Source organism: Ascaphus truei, chromosome 1 (assembly GCF_040206685.1).
Source record: "Ascaphus truei isolate aAscTru1 chromosome 1, aAscTru1.hap1, whole genome shotgun sequence".
Taxonomy (NCBI): Eukaryota; Metazoa; Chordata; class Amphibia; order Anura; family Ascaphidae; genus Ascaphus; species Ascaphus truei.
Genome location: NC_134483.1, coordinates 465,982,523 through 465,999,166, shown reverse-complemented (window position 1 = coordinate 465,999,166; position 16,644 = coordinate 465,982,523). Strand labels below are relative to the sequence as shown.

General features: G+C 37.4%; 1 protein-coding gene across 4 annotated transcripts in view; it reads left to right on the top strand.

Moving 5' to 3' along the window:
- Positions 1-1,266: 1,266 nt before the first annotated feature.
- PDGFRA (platelet derived growth factor receptor alpha) overlaps positions 1,267-16,644 on the top strand; it is a 30,305-nt gene continuing 14,927 nt past the window's right edge. Inside the window, exons 1-4 of one of the 4 annotated variants that reach the window (XM_075566517.1) lie at positions 1,267-1,437; positions 13,437-13,500; positions 14,622-14,939; positions 15,921-16,184. In XM_075566517.1, coding sequence (XP_075422632.1) covers positions 13,449-13,500; positions 14,622-14,939; positions 15,921-16,184 — 634 coding nt within the window. In that variant the 5' untranslated portion in view covers positions 1,267-1,437; positions 13,437-13,448. Of the gene's footprint in view, positions 1,438-1,530; positions 2,474-3,728; positions 3,842-3,902; positions 4,096-13,436; positions 13,501-14,621; positions 14,940-15,920; positions 16,185-16,644 lie in introns of those variants that run through there. The other 3 variants (XM_075566527.1, XM_075566542.1, XM_075566536.1) reach the window with 3 other exon arrangements.

The following is a 16,644-nucleotide window of genomic DNA, read 5'->3' as shown; positions in this document are numbered from 1 at the left end:
CGTTGACAACATTAAGGACTGTCCATTTAAATAGGCTTGAGTTTCTGCCAGCTATTTAGGAGTATTACGGTAACTTGTCAGAATTCCTAACAAGAGACTGTTCATATATTAGCCTCCAATGATTTCCTGAAGGAACATGTGGAAGCAATAGTGAGGTTGTGCAGTCACCCAAGCTGAAGATATATTAGTAGAAAACAAGCAGAAACTGCTGGCTATATGCTGTGAAGAAGTGTAGCATACGCGCCCCCTCCAAGCACAGCTTCTGGGCATCAAGACTGCTGGTGTATAAACACAATACAAGCTCATTTTTAATTTCCTATATATTTACCAAATCCAGTATGATTTGGAGGAAACGAAAACTTCAGCTGTAGTCACAGGTTGTATTTAAACATAGCATGGTGTATTTATTTTTGCTTTAAATAGGATTGTAAAAGTAGACAAAATTTAAGGCTAGACATTTGCATTGATGTAAATCAATGCATTTTAAACTCATGTATACAATCATGACCAACTTTCTGATGGGTAGTTTTTGTTTAGGTTAGAAAATCCTCTTTTTTGGAGCAACAGTGCCCTCTGCTATCCAAAGCTGGAATAACATTGAACAAAAGAAGCCAAAAGAATTCTTAGTGACCCCATAATAACACACACATGTCCGTTAGGTCACTACATTAACAGTTGTTTTTTTTATTATCAAAATTACCATTTCAATTGAAAAAATTACTGCTTTGATCATCTAAATATTTGGTAGTAATAAATAAGAAGATACGCAAGATCTGCTGTCCAAGCAGTTAGAAACGGAAATATATTACTTACTTTCAAGAGACAATAAGGTATGTTTGTCTTCTCATAATAGTAGGAAGACATCCATGATGTTATCCTTGGGCTAGTCTAATGGGCTATTAAACTACATTTATAGTAATGTTTCTGCTTTTAACACTGGAGATGGAGGCAATGTTAGAAACACATTGGAAAACTAACAGACTGACTTCAACCTCTTTTTTTTTAATACTTTATCAAGAATATAGGCTTAGGAGAAACTTTTCCTCAGCAACCTCTAGTAAAGCTCTCAGAATCCACATATAGCAAAATAATTGCCTGGCTATAGCTGGAGTAGTCTGGGGTTTGTAGCTGGACCTGCCTGTGTAAAAGCTAGTGACACATTGCATGGGCAGGTCTTTCTGCACCCAAAGCGCTCAGGACTCTTATTGTGAAGGCGCCAGAGGAGGGTTTCATTTCCTGACAGCTATTTACTTAAAGCAGATGATTAGTTTTGGAAGGATGGGCTATAAGCATTGAATCAATTACAAGACTCGGGGGTTTGAACCTATTACAGTTGAAACTAGAAGGAGGGAGATCAGGAGGAAATTCTGAGGATATAGACTTTTCTTTTATGCTCCATAGGTTTCTCATTGCCAGTTAATATATACTGAAAAAAAGGTAAGGGTAATTTAATATATATTCTAGGATAAATATTTTAAACAAGCTGTTTTTGCTCATTTGTATATACATTTTTTTTTAAAGATCTATTAACATTGAAAAAAAAAAACAATTGCCTTTTCATTTATTACAGGCAAGTATTGGGGATGTTTGCATTTCCCTTTATAAAAAGTTATTGTGTAATGATACTTTGCAGATCAGTTTTTAAGAAGGTAACTCTTGAGTTATGTAGTTAATTTTAGTTGACTTGCTTCTAGTGGCATTCAGGTTATGGTTATTTCCAAAACACAGACTCTCAGACTATTAGGCTCTCTCAGACTATTCTGTATCTCAGTGATTTGTTTAATTCCACTGTACGGCTAGAAAGAGTGATCACTAAAACATAGGGAATTAGAAGCTCGATTAAAGCAGCATTTTGGATGCCTTTTCGACCACCTATTTGCTTTTGGATGGATGGAAAGTTCAAGCAATCGCTGATGCATATGGAGATGCCACCTCAAGCCTTTCTTCTGACCAAGGAGGACGCCGCATAAGGATGTTGAGAGAGCCTACACCTTCTCCATCTTTACCATCACATGTATCACATCTTCACAACCCTGGATATGCCCTTTACAATGAGGAATTGCCTTTTTGGAGCGAAGTAGACAATTTCATGGTGGAGAAGGTCTCAGGAAGGACTGTCTTCTGCCTGGGGGTCTTGTGGATGGTTCTTGTTTAAAGGCTGCATGTACTTTCTCCTCTGGGGCACTAGCGATTTGCCACTAATGACAACCACATTTGGAAGGAAAGGCTCTCTCCACATTCCTGGGACCTGGATTTCTGGAATTCAGAGTTGCAATTGAGGTCTCTCCCAGGACTCGGGGATTGTTTTGTAACTGGAGTGACCCTTTTCCATATTGTATGATCTTTTGATGAATCATACAACAGGAAAGGTCGAAAGGAAGTATATATTTTGCCAACGAATTCCGGATAATCTAGATATTCAACACATGTGGGGTGCTTGGGGTGTATATTTGAAAAACATAACGAAATAGAGGTAAGGAAAATCATTTTTTTTTTGCATCTTGTGTATTCCAGGTTTTATATTTTCATTCATTTTCTGCCAATATACTTTCCTTAGTGAACAAATATCTGTTCAATATCCAATTGAGTTTTAATTTCCTCTGTTCAGTGGTGTGTTTTCTTCTTTGCTTTTATAACCTGGTTCCTTGATGGGGTGTTATTGCTTCTCTGTGTTCTTTATGTGCTGTTGTCCAATCTCTTCCCACCTCCTTCAACGCCACATGTTTACAGCCTATTGCCATGTAAATTGTGTTTTAACAATTAGTGGAAGTCAAAGAAGAAGGAAGGATTGCAGCAAACGTTCTCATGAAACAGTCAGTCAATCCAAGATCCCCCATGAAGCTAGAGAAGAAACAAGAGTTGCTAAATCTTTATACTCCCACCTCACTCCATTGCAACCCAACTGCTCCATCAAGAACGTTGGTGCAGATAGGTTGGAAGCCCTCAGTTAGCATTCTGTGCAGCCCTGTAGTTCCAGTTTATGGACTTTTGGAAAATATATGGTCAGACATTAACAACACGTTAGCTGGAACAGTGTGGGAATCCTCACCCATTGATCAAACATCCACATTTATGCTGAACTTGGCAGAAGCCCTTATAGAAATGGGCCAGTATTTTTGGCTCTTCTGAGCACTGCTGAACATTTTTGGACGGGCTTCCCATAGATCAGGAATTGGTCCAGGGAACATTACAGAATATACATCTTTGTAAGAAACAGAAACTCAATAGAAATAACGTTTCTTGAATGTTTATCCTTGTGGGGAGTGGGAAAAAAAATCTCTTGGAAATAGTTTTTAAATTAGTTTATGGAAATACAACGTTCCAAGAGGATCCTCGTTGCACATCATTTTCGTCCAACTAGTGGTTGCAGAGAAAACAAAAAATGGAGAGTTAAAGCAAAGTAAAGTAAACAATTTTATATAAGGGATCTCAGGTAATTAATGATATTTAGTGAATGTGAGTATGAATCCAACAAATATTCTACAATATCGAATCACCTATAAATTACTTTAACTTAAACATGTTTTATTTTACTTGCTGTATGTGTGTGTGCATGTATATGTATTTGTGTGTACACACACACACACACACACACACACACACACACACACACACACACACACACACACACACACACACACACACACACACACACACACACACACACACACACACACACACACACACACACACACACCCCCCCCCCCCCCTCTCTCATACCAAGAAGGAGATATGAATACAGAGATGTGTGTATGCCACATACTCGGAGACAGATGAATCTACACAGAAAACTAGAAGTAGGAAAGTTAAGAGGAGATAAGGAAGGGACACTTAGGAGACGGTAGGTTTAGTAAGACACTGAACATCTGTTTGTGAAATCAGACTTTCCAGAACACAGGAGCAAAGCAATGTAATCAGTCTCTGTGTATGTCATGCTGTTGGACATTAATATCAGGCACATATTCCTTCACACCTCTCAGTCCAACGAACTCCAAGTCATCTCAAGCTTTCTCCTCGCATAACACCTCTTTCTTTGCCATAATTACATCCGTTCAAACCTTTGCAGAGCTGTGTGATATATCCCCTATGTGAAAGGTATGTTAGCACACGAATATTGCGAGCAATTAGAAATGTTACAATTGTTATATATAACTTGCATTATTTAGTGGGTGGGTTTAAATGTAATTTTAATTCCATTTGCCTAAATATTGTTAAAACAATATGTTTACGCTGACTAATGGGACACTATAAGCAGATTTTATTTTATTGTTTTTTACTGTTGGTATTTATTGTTTAACTTTCTGTGTATTCCAAACGCTATTGGATCCCATATAAGAGGTTCAAAAAGATTCACGCGAATTATGTTTTCTGTACCATTTATAATCCAAATGGAGGTATTTGGATCTCTAGCAGCTGGTAAACAACATCAACCGTAAAGAAAATACTCTGTAGGCGCAAATGGATTTTTTTCTTCCAAATGTAAACACACTGATAGTATCAAGGTTAACTTTACAGATTGCCATAGGGCGATAGGGGGGAGTCGCCAGATCACTGTTGTGGAAAACATTATGCAAAGGGTACAATTCACTCCCAGCCCGTACCTCCTCCTTCCAGATGTGCCCAAAGGAGGGAAGGACCGTAATTCATTTCTCAGATCTATGCCAAGAGCAGAGGGATATTGTGCACTGGCCCTGCTCATACAGTACCAGTACTGGGTTCTGAATACTCCGTGTGTCTAAGTCCACTGGTGGCATAGTCATATTATTTAAGTTCCCAGTACATCATTGATACGGAGCTAAACGTCCCCATGCATTTTTTGGGGGGGAAATAATACAAGTGATCTGGGATGGTTTTTTGGGGGCTGTAGATTTAATATACATAAGCACTAAATACCTAATCATTGGTACCACAGGGGGAAAAAATGCCACAGTATTACATTATTCCATTTGTTTGAAACAATCTTTTTTTATGCCTTTTAATTTATTGTTACTATTCTTATTATCATTCTTTAAGAGTGGCAATAATAAGACTGAAATACAAATTACAAATCCAGTGTGCAGAGACAAAAAGAAAAACGAATTATCCAAGAATTACATAGGCAGCTTGAAACATGCTAACCCCTCGCCCCCCCCCCCCCCCCCCCCCAGATGAGTTGTTGGCTGGTGCCTTTAGGATATACAGGGTAACACTGGTGCCAGAGCTACGATGTCCCTTGGGTGACTTTTGCAGATAGGTTTGTGATATAAAACCCTAGCCTAGTGTTTAGTATGTAGGTTGCTACTGCCCACTATTGGTGATGGGTAGTAGCTCACTGCATGGGGGTTAACCAATCACACTCGTCCTATTTAAGTGGGTACAGTATCTTGTTATGATGGTATCATTCTAAAAATATAATTATAGCAGAATTGACAAAAGCACAAATGATTTCTAACTGAAATGAAGTAAGGAAAATTACAAGGCCATGCGTACGGTACATTCGTGTTGTTTAATTCGAAGACCACCTCTCACTTGTAAAGCCCTGAAGAAGGGCACACTCCTGAAACCTTCACAGTCTATATTTTCAGCAAGTATTTTTAGGTTTTATACAGTGAGTTATATTTTTCATTTGTTCGTTCTGCATTCTGGAAATGTTGGCCCTTTTTGTGATAAAACAACATGTTCACCATTTATGCTCAAATAAATAATATAAATGCGCCTTTTTGATTATAACCCCTATTCCTGGATTTGCAGAGAAGATTTAAATGGGGGGAAAATGAATCGTTGTTTTATTTTTATTTTATATTTAGTAGTGAGGTGAAATTATGTCACGGGGAACATAGCTTTGTGCTCATATATTTTACATTGTGTCAATATAAACAGCTGAAACCTTAAGGGATTCATATTTGTTCAATTTAAAATGTTTTATTATTGTTGTTCTTTGTGATATGACAAATATTTGCTGTTGTATTTGCTGTGTGTTAAGGCTTTGTTGACGTCTTCTTTAACTTTACTTATCTTGTACAGTTAAACCTGGCACAATTTAAACATTTCTAGTTAAAATCATTTAATGTTTGTCTGACGCTGGATGGGTCACAACTTAATTCAGAGTATGTGGTCTTGAACTGCCACTAATTTAGGGAGTGGTTGTAAGGGAGCAGCGGGCAAAGATTTAGGGAACAACATACAGGGGCGTTGGGATGAGGGGGCACTCGCTGTAGGACGACAGCTCTTTTGAATCCAGGAGTTACAATATGATGTTCTAGATTTGGCATCTGGGCTTATCATTTCTTTCCAAATTGCCTCTATCACAAGTGATTGTCAGGGCTCAGGAGCTGTATACTTTAGCATCTACTGTAAGAATTGTAACCACCGGGGTTTTTGCCATTTGAAGAGGTAGCAAATGGAAAATATAAGCGGCTCTTTTCAGAAGTTGATGCACAGGCTCCTCTCTGCCAGAGTACAAAGAAAGGATTCCTTTAGCATCTCTGCTTCAAGTGCTGTCTGATGTGCAATCTAGGACAGATGTGTCAATTCTCACAGATTCTCTGTGAATCTCACTGCTTTTTAGCATCTGTTGTTACATAGACTTCAGTTGAGCCTTCTTGGTAACAAATCTACACCTTTTCTCTAAAATTGAATTTATTGATCTCAAACCGTCCAATTGTCACTGACTTCTGTCCGTAGAGGTTAATATCTCCCTTATTCCTCTTCTGTATCCCAACTGATTATTTTCCTATGGCTTTTAGGCACATAATGGCTACAATGAACGTTTCCAATGCCAATGTGCACGATTTTGTTTATCATTGATCTTTCTAACCAAGCTGAGTTATGAACCCATAGTAAAGGTATCTGATTGGAGAGGTGGCATGTTTTACTTGAAGTTGCAGACACGAGGGGATGACTCAGAAAGAAGGATTAACATTGTCCATTTTTTTACCATCACTGCTGACATGGAGTTTTCAACTGACCAGTGATTGATTATCCTAGATGGAAAGATTTTCAAGTTTAAGGAACCAATTGATCATTTTTCTGTTAAAAAAAAATGTTTGTCTAGCAGAAAAAAAGCAAAACCACAATAAACACTGTAACAGATGACAGAAAAGTAGCATGATGTGTGTCATATATACGTTATTTGATATTGCGTGATAGTGTCCATTAAACATTGGTGCCATTTACAGGGTATTTGTGATGGCGGAAGGAAAGGGTTAAACTTGGGAGAACACTTATCTTTGTCCTGATTTAGAAAACCATGGGATTTGTAGTTTCATTCGGTATAATAAATGCTTTTAGTTTGATCAAATTATATGTACAATGCATATTTTTAATTGACAAATGTTGTGCCCTTTCTACTTCTACTGGTCAGGAGATGGCGGGAGCAGTGATTCAATTAATATAGACTAGCAGACATAACAGTAAATGCATATTTCAGTTTGCAGATGTTCACCTATGAGGAACTGTGTACAGATTCAGCTAGTCTAAGCCTGCAGCGCTGCAAATATTGATTTAACTCATAAACTGGTATAATTTAAATATTGTACCAACTAGTAACCTGGTCGTGAATTTGTTATTACAAATAGTTACTACATAACCTTTACTTGCTAAATTGTTCCAAATTATTTTGATTTTTCAGCAAAATTGTTGTAATTGATGGGCAGCAGTGACCTCTAGTGGGCATTTAGAAACATGTCTTTTACCATATGTCAGATTTCCAAATGTATGTATTTGTTGTGCCTACAGTATAAGCGCCTTGCGCACCCTCCAACTGTACCTTTTGTTAAGCAGGTTCACTAACTGTTTGTGTGTCCTGTAAGACCAGCTGTACCCATTAAACATAAAGAAAATGTGCGGTAAGCTCGATTGAACTTGCTTGGGAGTAGCTCCATCCAGCACGATCAGAGAAACTACAATTGTACCTATTTTTAGGTGCACAGCGTTATGTCTGGCCTTGCTGTATCACCACTTACCATGAACATTTAAAAAAATAAGTTTTTTTTTCCTTCACTCTCTATTAGTTTTTATTGAGGAATTATAATTCACTTATTTTTTTTTTTAATTTTGGGTAAATAATGATTTCAAAACATTTTTGGCTGCACTGGTGATTTTCAAAAAAAAATGCTTTATAACCTAGCACCAGTCACTGCAGCTTTGATATTCTTTGTTGAGGTTTGAGTGAGCCCCTAACTAGTTCTTATATACATACTGGCATAACTCCTTCTCAGCCTCTCCACGGTACCAATCAGACAGTTCCAAAACTAAACAGCATATTAAACTCACATCATAAATCTGCTCTAAATTTCTTCAATGGGTTGTTTGTGTCAATATATGTTATTTATGTCCTGTGATTGTTTTTTGCCATTAGCTTCACTGCAAAACTCTTACATCTTTCTAGTATTATTAAAACCAGTGATAATGATAGTGAACATGGTAGACATTACCCAGAGCGATCTTAATTTATTGCAGTTCAGTATATGTTGCTGCGGATTGAACTGAAGGGATTAGTATTTATGGCTGCCTTTACAATTCTTGTATTTATTTGGGAATACATCTTTTATTTGTGTTCTGTCTTCAAGTAAAGGAAACTATGATCCTATCAGGAAATTCTTATACAAAATCTACCATAGGGTAACTATTTAAGGAAATGTAGCATATTTATTGTCCTCATTTGCATACAATTACCTTTTCAATTGTCACTCGTTAAAGGTGGAACATGTTTATCAACTTAAATTATATTTATTTCAGATTTACCTCTTATCAGGATTTGTACATGCCGCATATATTTATAATATCATGTGTATGCCATCCCAAAAATATTAACATTTGAATTTGTTACCAAATATGATAATTTGCCTGTTAAAAAGTCAGTCCATGTGCACATTTAATTATTATTTTATTTATTTATTTTTTTAATATGCAATTTTTGATTACCTTTGTTGAAAACTAATTACCTAAGCTGCCATTCGGTTTGTTGTCTTGTGATTGATCAGCAAAGATCCTGCTTCCCAAGTTTCACTAAGTGGCTGCCTTTCAGTTTCAATCAATCCTTCAGTCATTGTAACTCAGCAGCTACAATGTATTCTTATATTACTAAGGGGACATTATCTATTGTTACAGTTTGCAACAACAAATTATCACCAACAGGAAAGTGTTATGAAGATCTTTCACTGCTGTGGAAGTGTCTTAAAACCTGCTACAGAAAGCAAAGGATGCTCAGCATATTAAAACTCATAAAAAATTTACATTTAGAGTTAAACTGAATTATGTTTAATATATTAATTATATATGCTCAGTAGTCAACAATGAATGAAAACGCTGGTCAATTGATCATCTAATAATAATTACTGAAATGTCTTATTAAACCTTTATCAGTGGCTACATGTCATTAGCAAACAAACTCTAATAAGAGCCCATTGAGGACTTACTTTGTGAATACATACTGTAGGTGAATGCTTATACAGTTTTGTCACACACAAAATCCCATCGTAAATAATGGGATTCGTTTTCTGTGATAAGACCTGGTGCTGATCTCTCAGACATGAACCCTACAAGGTAAAAATGTGAGAAAGGAGAAAGAGACGGAGATAGGGTGGTCTCTTTGAAGTGCCTGAGACCGTTATCAGTGAGAGGCAGATATCTTACCACATGGCTACAATTACAATTACATGAAACATAGTAAGAAACCTGTAGATCTCTTTTCTGAATCCTTTGCACGTGATATTGGGGCAGTTATATTTGGTCCATGCACTAATGGCTATCTTTCTCTGTATGTATTTTGGGGTATAGAAGGAAAATGGTTCAAAGTACTTGGGTTGTAAGCTCCTCGTATCAGTGACCCCAACTTCTATCTACAACCATGATGAGTAGTTTTGTAACTGTACTGTGTTATTGTATACTTGTATTGAACATTTTGTTTGTGTTGTAATGTGACGCATATGTTCTTAGCGCAAAAAAAAGGGCACTTGGCATTTATTTTTTTCTTTTAAATAAGCCTATTCAAATACATTGATTTGAATTGCTATTTTTTTTATTTATTTCAGGATTGATGTGCTGTAGTATAATAAATAATCAATTGTGTTGAGCCCTTTCGCTGCTAGCGTTGCCTGGTTGTCCAATGTGCTGCAGACACGTACGGCGGTGAAAGGGTTATTAGAGATGTAGACATTTTCAATAAATGTGGCAAATTTTCCAATTTCACAAAAAAATAATGGCCATACATTAAAAGCCAAAGTGCAAGTTGCATGAACCTAAATCCAGGACCTTCCATTTTGAGCATTGTCACCTTTGAGAAAATGTCACAAATTTGCTCCTTTTTTTTTTGCCAAGCACATTTTAAGACAATCAGCCATTTCAAAATGAAATAAAAAAACATTACAATGCTCAAATGCGATTATATTGTAAGCTCCTTGAAGTGTAATTTGATAATATATTAATAATAATTTCGTTTTTATTGTTTTCACACTACCACACTACAGGATATGTTGACACATTATAAATAAATGACTATCATTATAATATGAATGGATGCTTTTAAGACGTGACATTTTAAGAGATGTACTGTATGCGCTTATGACAGCTACATCCTGTGTTTGCTACAGTATGCTTTCTATCATCTACTTGCAATGGCATTCCTACGGAGATGTAGGCTTGGTGACAGTGCAAAATGGCATTCGATCCTTGTTCAAGGCAAGTCCAATAGAAATTTACGGTACATAATTACAATCTAGTAAATTGTTCATCAGGGCTGGTATATATTATGGATAACTCAGAATGTTGATCAGAATTTATAGACATGAAGCACTCTGATGGTCGTTATGCCTATGCTGAAATACTGATACATTAACAGCAGGTTCAAGGAAATATTTATATGAAGTATACATATACGTGTGTGTGTGTGTGTGTGTGTGTGTGTGTGTGTGTGTGTGTGTGTGTGTGTGTGTGTGTGTGTGTGTGTGTATCTATATTATCTCATTAGAATGGGATATTATGTTACAAGACCATCTAAAATGTAGAAGATAATCACATAACCTAAGAGGTGTATTTCAAATATGTTGCAATAGTCATACATTATTGTGAATATGTTACGGGAATCCCCATTCCCTCCCATCTCCTAAAACCTTTTGCTCCTACTATAATCCCTACGCTCACACACATTTTTAACTCCTCCCTCTACTCTAGTACCTTTCCCTCCTCCTTCAAACATGCAACAGTTATACCATTACTCAAAGACATACATACATACATGGGAAAGAGGTAGATATTTTGTGACAGTTCCAGCAGGGGTTACAACCCCTTTGTTACCAGAGGGACCAGCAAACACATCGTTAATGAATGGTTTTCTGTGCCCCTCGGGCAGTGAATGGGTTAACAGTTTGACTATCGACTATCGATATGTTAAATGGCGGTAACGTAGTGATAAAACATTTAACGGACTTCTGAGGATCTATCCCACTGACAGCAATAACAGAGACATACTGGTAATTGGATTGAAAATAACATTTGTAACAGAAAAATTGCTTCTCTAGCAGTGTAAATAAATCACTGCTGTAGCTGGTGGCGGTGAGTGGGGTCAGAATGTGACACAGCTCCCTCTTGTGTTCAGTTTTTGAAAACACATCTCTACTCGATCCCCCCAAACTAATAGAAAGGACAAAACCTGTTCAGCATATAAAGGTCTCGCTCAAGTTTCCCAAGTAAGCTGTAGTCTCTATTTGGTATAGCAGATATCAAGGTGCATTAGTATAGGAAATTTAGGTATGACAGAGAAAATAGCCCATTCATTGACTGACTCAGTCGTGACGCGCTTGCTCTGGCTCGCGAGTTTTAATAGAATATACAAAGAACATTCACTGTGGTAGATCCCCAGAAGTCTGTTAAATTTGTGCAACTAACGTCTGTGGCCTCAACAGGTAACTTTTAACTTTTGTAACCCACCCCCCCCCTATTATTTATAGTATTGTTATTGGACATTACTATAAGTTTACAATTATTATTGTAGAGGTATGTATGGATAAACATTATTATACACCTATACTTAATACAGTTATGAATACAGTATATACCATAGTAGGTCACCCAAAACCATATCACACATTCACTTTAATCACTAAAAACCATACAATATTTTATGATGTGTTTCAGACATCTATATCAAGGGTGCCCAACTCCAGCCCTTAAGACCCCCCAACTGGTCAGGTTTTCAGGATATCCCAGCTTCAACACAGGTGGCTCAATTTGTGCAGAAGCAAGGACTGATTGAGCCACCTGTGCTGAAGCAGGGACTGATTGAGCCAGCTGTGTTGAAGCAGTGATATTCTGAAAACCTGATCTGTTGTCGGGTCTTGTGGACTGGAGTTGAGCACCCCTGATCCATATGATCCCTATTATAGATGTTTTTAAGAAACATGTAACTTGTAATAAAAAGGTTAAGTCCTGCACTGAGTACATCCCTTGAAGACTATTCCGTAGAATACTTCATGGTCTGGATGTGAGTAACGGCAGATTTTGATGTGACCTAACTATCGTCATGTTATTTCCATGCACTAACATTAACAGAGGTTTCTGGATATGTGATGCTAGGTTAACGGCTCATCAGCATATGATTAGCATATAAGTAAGCCTAACGGGTTAACATTTATCGATGCGATATTTTCCGCGTTAACGTGAGGGCGTTGTAACGCTAGTCACCTTTGTGGCTATGCGTTGCGACTATCGATATGTTAAATGGCGGTAACGTAGTTATAAAACATTTAACGGACTTTTGAGGATCTATGCCCCTGACAGCAATAACAGACATACTGGTAATTGGATTGAAAATAACATTTGTAACAGAAAAATTGCTTCTCTAGCAGAAAATGGGCTAAACATGATATAATTAGAAATGCAAATGGAACTTGAATGTTTTTTATACCCCCTTCCTACCTATATTATCGTTGTTATTTCTTTGTAAAGAGCCAACATATTCAGTGGGGGTACAGAGTTATGTATATTACATAAACAGAAGGTAATGAGGGCTTACACTCTATATGCCATCACTTTCCCATTCCGTTTAGATTGTAAGCTTCTCAGAGCAGGGACCTCGTTGCCTAATGTCTTATTATGTTTTCACTTGTATTTTAGGCTTGGTTCTTGTTTTTACCCCCACACTGTTCTGTGCCATGGAATATGTTGACGTCCTATAAATAAAATAGAATAACTGATTTAGGGTTACTGGTTCTGGTTCTGCATTCCCATTTTGCTGGTGTGTTGGCAACTCGGGTGTAATAGCATCAGGTCTGCAGAAACACTGGGCTGGATTCCATCACACTTTTGATTTGATGTCATAGCAGGCCTGTTGCTTACAATGGGCAATACACACCTAGCTATCAGCCTCCTCCGATGCTACTGTAAATTCATTGCTAACAAACCCTTTTATGTGCTTTATTTTTATTTATTATTCTTATTTCTTTTTTTTTTTATTGCAGTTTTCAACAGCAATGGCGCAAGCCACAAGGACGTCCCTGATTTTGGGATGTTTCCTGATTTTCGGTAAGATCATAAGCTCTGCACTCTTTTTTTTTAAATTGTATTACTGTTTTCATATATATTATCGTCCCATGTTTACTAAGCAGTCTTCTGCCAGAAGACACCTTGCGGCACTCGGCGACACCTTGCAATCCATTGGCTTAGTGTATATGGCTCATTATCTTTTCCTGTTGATAGTGGATAATTATCAAAAGAATGGTTAATAAATACAAGTATCGCATTCAGAATGTGTTAAATAAACAGGCAAAAATATGACTAGTAAAGATGGGTGAAATTTCTTTGCGGATTTGGAGAGAGAAGATTTTTTAACAATTTTTGGATTTAATATGGAATCTGAGTGCGGATTCTCAAAAATCCACCCGGGCTGTATCCAATGGCAGATTCGCGAGAATCCACTCAGATATTTTAGTACCCAATCCACTGATGGATTTTGGGGGGGGGGGGACAGATTTGGTCTAAAAAAAACCTGGCAATTCCGGGAAACGTATTTGGCCTGGTTCACCCATCTCTAATGTCTAGGGAGCCAAACCTCTGTTGGCAACCAGTGATGTCTTCAAAATCAGCTACGATCATTTGTAAACTGCCATTTACAGAACTGCCCTCTTCTTCTTTAAGCAGAAAACAATATAGAAAATGTCAAAAGGTTTCATTGTCTCCTGCGCAGAGTACTACAGGACAGTGACTGCTTTCTACAATAGCAAACTGCACTTACACAAACACCTGTCTATAGCATATAATATTATACATTAATAACATAATGACATATAATAATATTATAAATTAGTACCGTAATGACATATAATATTATTATAACTTAATAACGTAATGACATATAATAATAATATAAATTAGTAACGTAATGACATATAATAATATTATAAATTAATAAAATAATGCCAACTTGGCAGGACTTAAGTTTCTAGAGCTTTTTGTGTTTAAAGTTTCTAGAGCAACTGACAACAAACACACTCTTAATATTTTCTCCTATGCACTATTGTTTGATTTTGGGTTTATGTCAAAATCATTTATTTCAATCAATGAGAAGATCCATGCAGTGCTTAAATATCTCTAAACTTATGTATGAGCCCTGGTGTTTATTTCTTGAAATTGTCTCTGTTACACAGGTCCTTGGGGCATTTATGGTGAACATCCTTTGCCTTCAATATTCCCCGCAAAGGATGAAATGGTTGTGCGGCTGCAAGCTTCCTTTTTACTGAAATGCACTGGTGAAAGCGAGGTGATCTGGCAATACCCAATGTATGAAGATAGGACCCAGGACACAGATGTTCGAAGTGAAGAAAACAACAGTGGTCTTTTTGTGTCTGTGCTTGAAGTGAAGAATGCCACTGCCTCTAACACAGGATTATACACCTGCTATCACAATCACACTCAGACAGAAGATAATGATATTGAAGGCACAGATATATATATCTATGTTCCAGGTTTGTATATCACATTTTTATAAATACACTACTTTTGATAGCAAATAAAAAAGGCTACTTGTGAGCACATTCACTTGTCTCAGACAGGTCTGCCTTTCCCCATTATCTCTTCGCATACAATGCTTCCACTGCAGCCAGGGATTCTGGGTAGTGACATGCAAATGAGCTACCCAGGTGTGTCACCTTTTGCTTCTTGTTCATTTTAACACGGATCCCTATAAGCGTATGCCTGCCTTATTACACAGCTTTTCAGCACAGCTTGGGTTAAAGAAACCTGCTTTTGATAAAATCCCTGGATGCCAAATTCAACCTCACGGTGCAAATCTTCAAGATAATTCACTCACTCCGGTTTGCAGGTTTCTATTATCAAAAGTAGAAGCATCTCATGGTTATAACATGTCTCGATATTCAGGATGCATATTTTAACATTGCTCTCTTATTACAACCCAACCATACCCGCTCTCTCATTTTATTTAAACCGTTTAGGAGTGGGGAGCTGCACCAAATCTGGTGACTGCAGCCACTCATTTAAAACACATGGCATTTGTGAAGTGCAGTCACTAAAAGACTGGCCACCTCACTGTCATCAGGGAAACGGAGGACAGAAGGTTACAAGAGAGCCCATGAAACAAAACATATGAGGACTCCTCTGAAACTGTTGTGTGTTACAAAAGAAACGTATAAGCCTAATTCTGTAATTAGCGAGACCCTGCAGAAATAAGCATATTTAAACTAGATCTGTAGATGTCGGTTACGATGTAGTGTTGCCAAAATAATAGATCCTTCAATGTTTTTACATCACTATACCTGTAACTCTGCCTGAAAGGCATTGCTACATTGTGCAAAGCTAAAGAAACAAATCAAAATAAGGTATATCATATAACATACAGACTTATTTTCCACTATATAGATTACTGTTAAACTTCCAATAACATTTAAAGGAGCATGACTGTGATAATCCCATTTTTTGTGCTTCCACAGATCCATCTGTTGCCTTTGTCCCCTCAATTATGCTTGAGCACATCATTGTTGTAGAGGAAGATGAATCTGCCATTGTCCCATGCCGCACCACTGACCCAAACGGCCAGGTGACCTTAAAAACAGAAGACTACAGGACAGTAAATGCCTTCTACGATAGCAAGCAAGGCTTTGTTGGAAACTTCCCTTCGGGAGCATACATTTGTGAAACCGAGATCAATGGTGTGGTGTTTCAAACCGACCAGTTCATCCTGCAGACATGGAAAGGTAATCTTCCTTGAAATGTGTGCATTACAAAGCAGCGCAAGAATATTACGATGGGAATACTTTTGTTTTCTCTAGACCTGCTGCAGTGGATGTGTCCATGCTTAAGTTTACAATAACATTTGTGTGTGTGTGTGTGTGTCACTCAGGGCATTAGTATGACTTTCCCATGGTCAGCAGGCATTTGAAATGGGGCTTGAACCAAGATCTCCCCAATCAAGACCTTCAAATATTTGTAGCATATTTTTAGTTACAAAGCACTAGGTAGCTATGTAACAATGATGAGCCTATGTAACGATGTAACATTCAGATAGAACAAAATGTATTTATCAAAACAAGAGATTACAGGTTTGTTTAACACAGTTGTTCCAAACTCCAGTCCTCAAAGGCCACCAACAGGTCACGTTTTAAGGATATCCCATATTCAGCAGAGGTGGCTCAATCAAAATGACTGAACCACCGG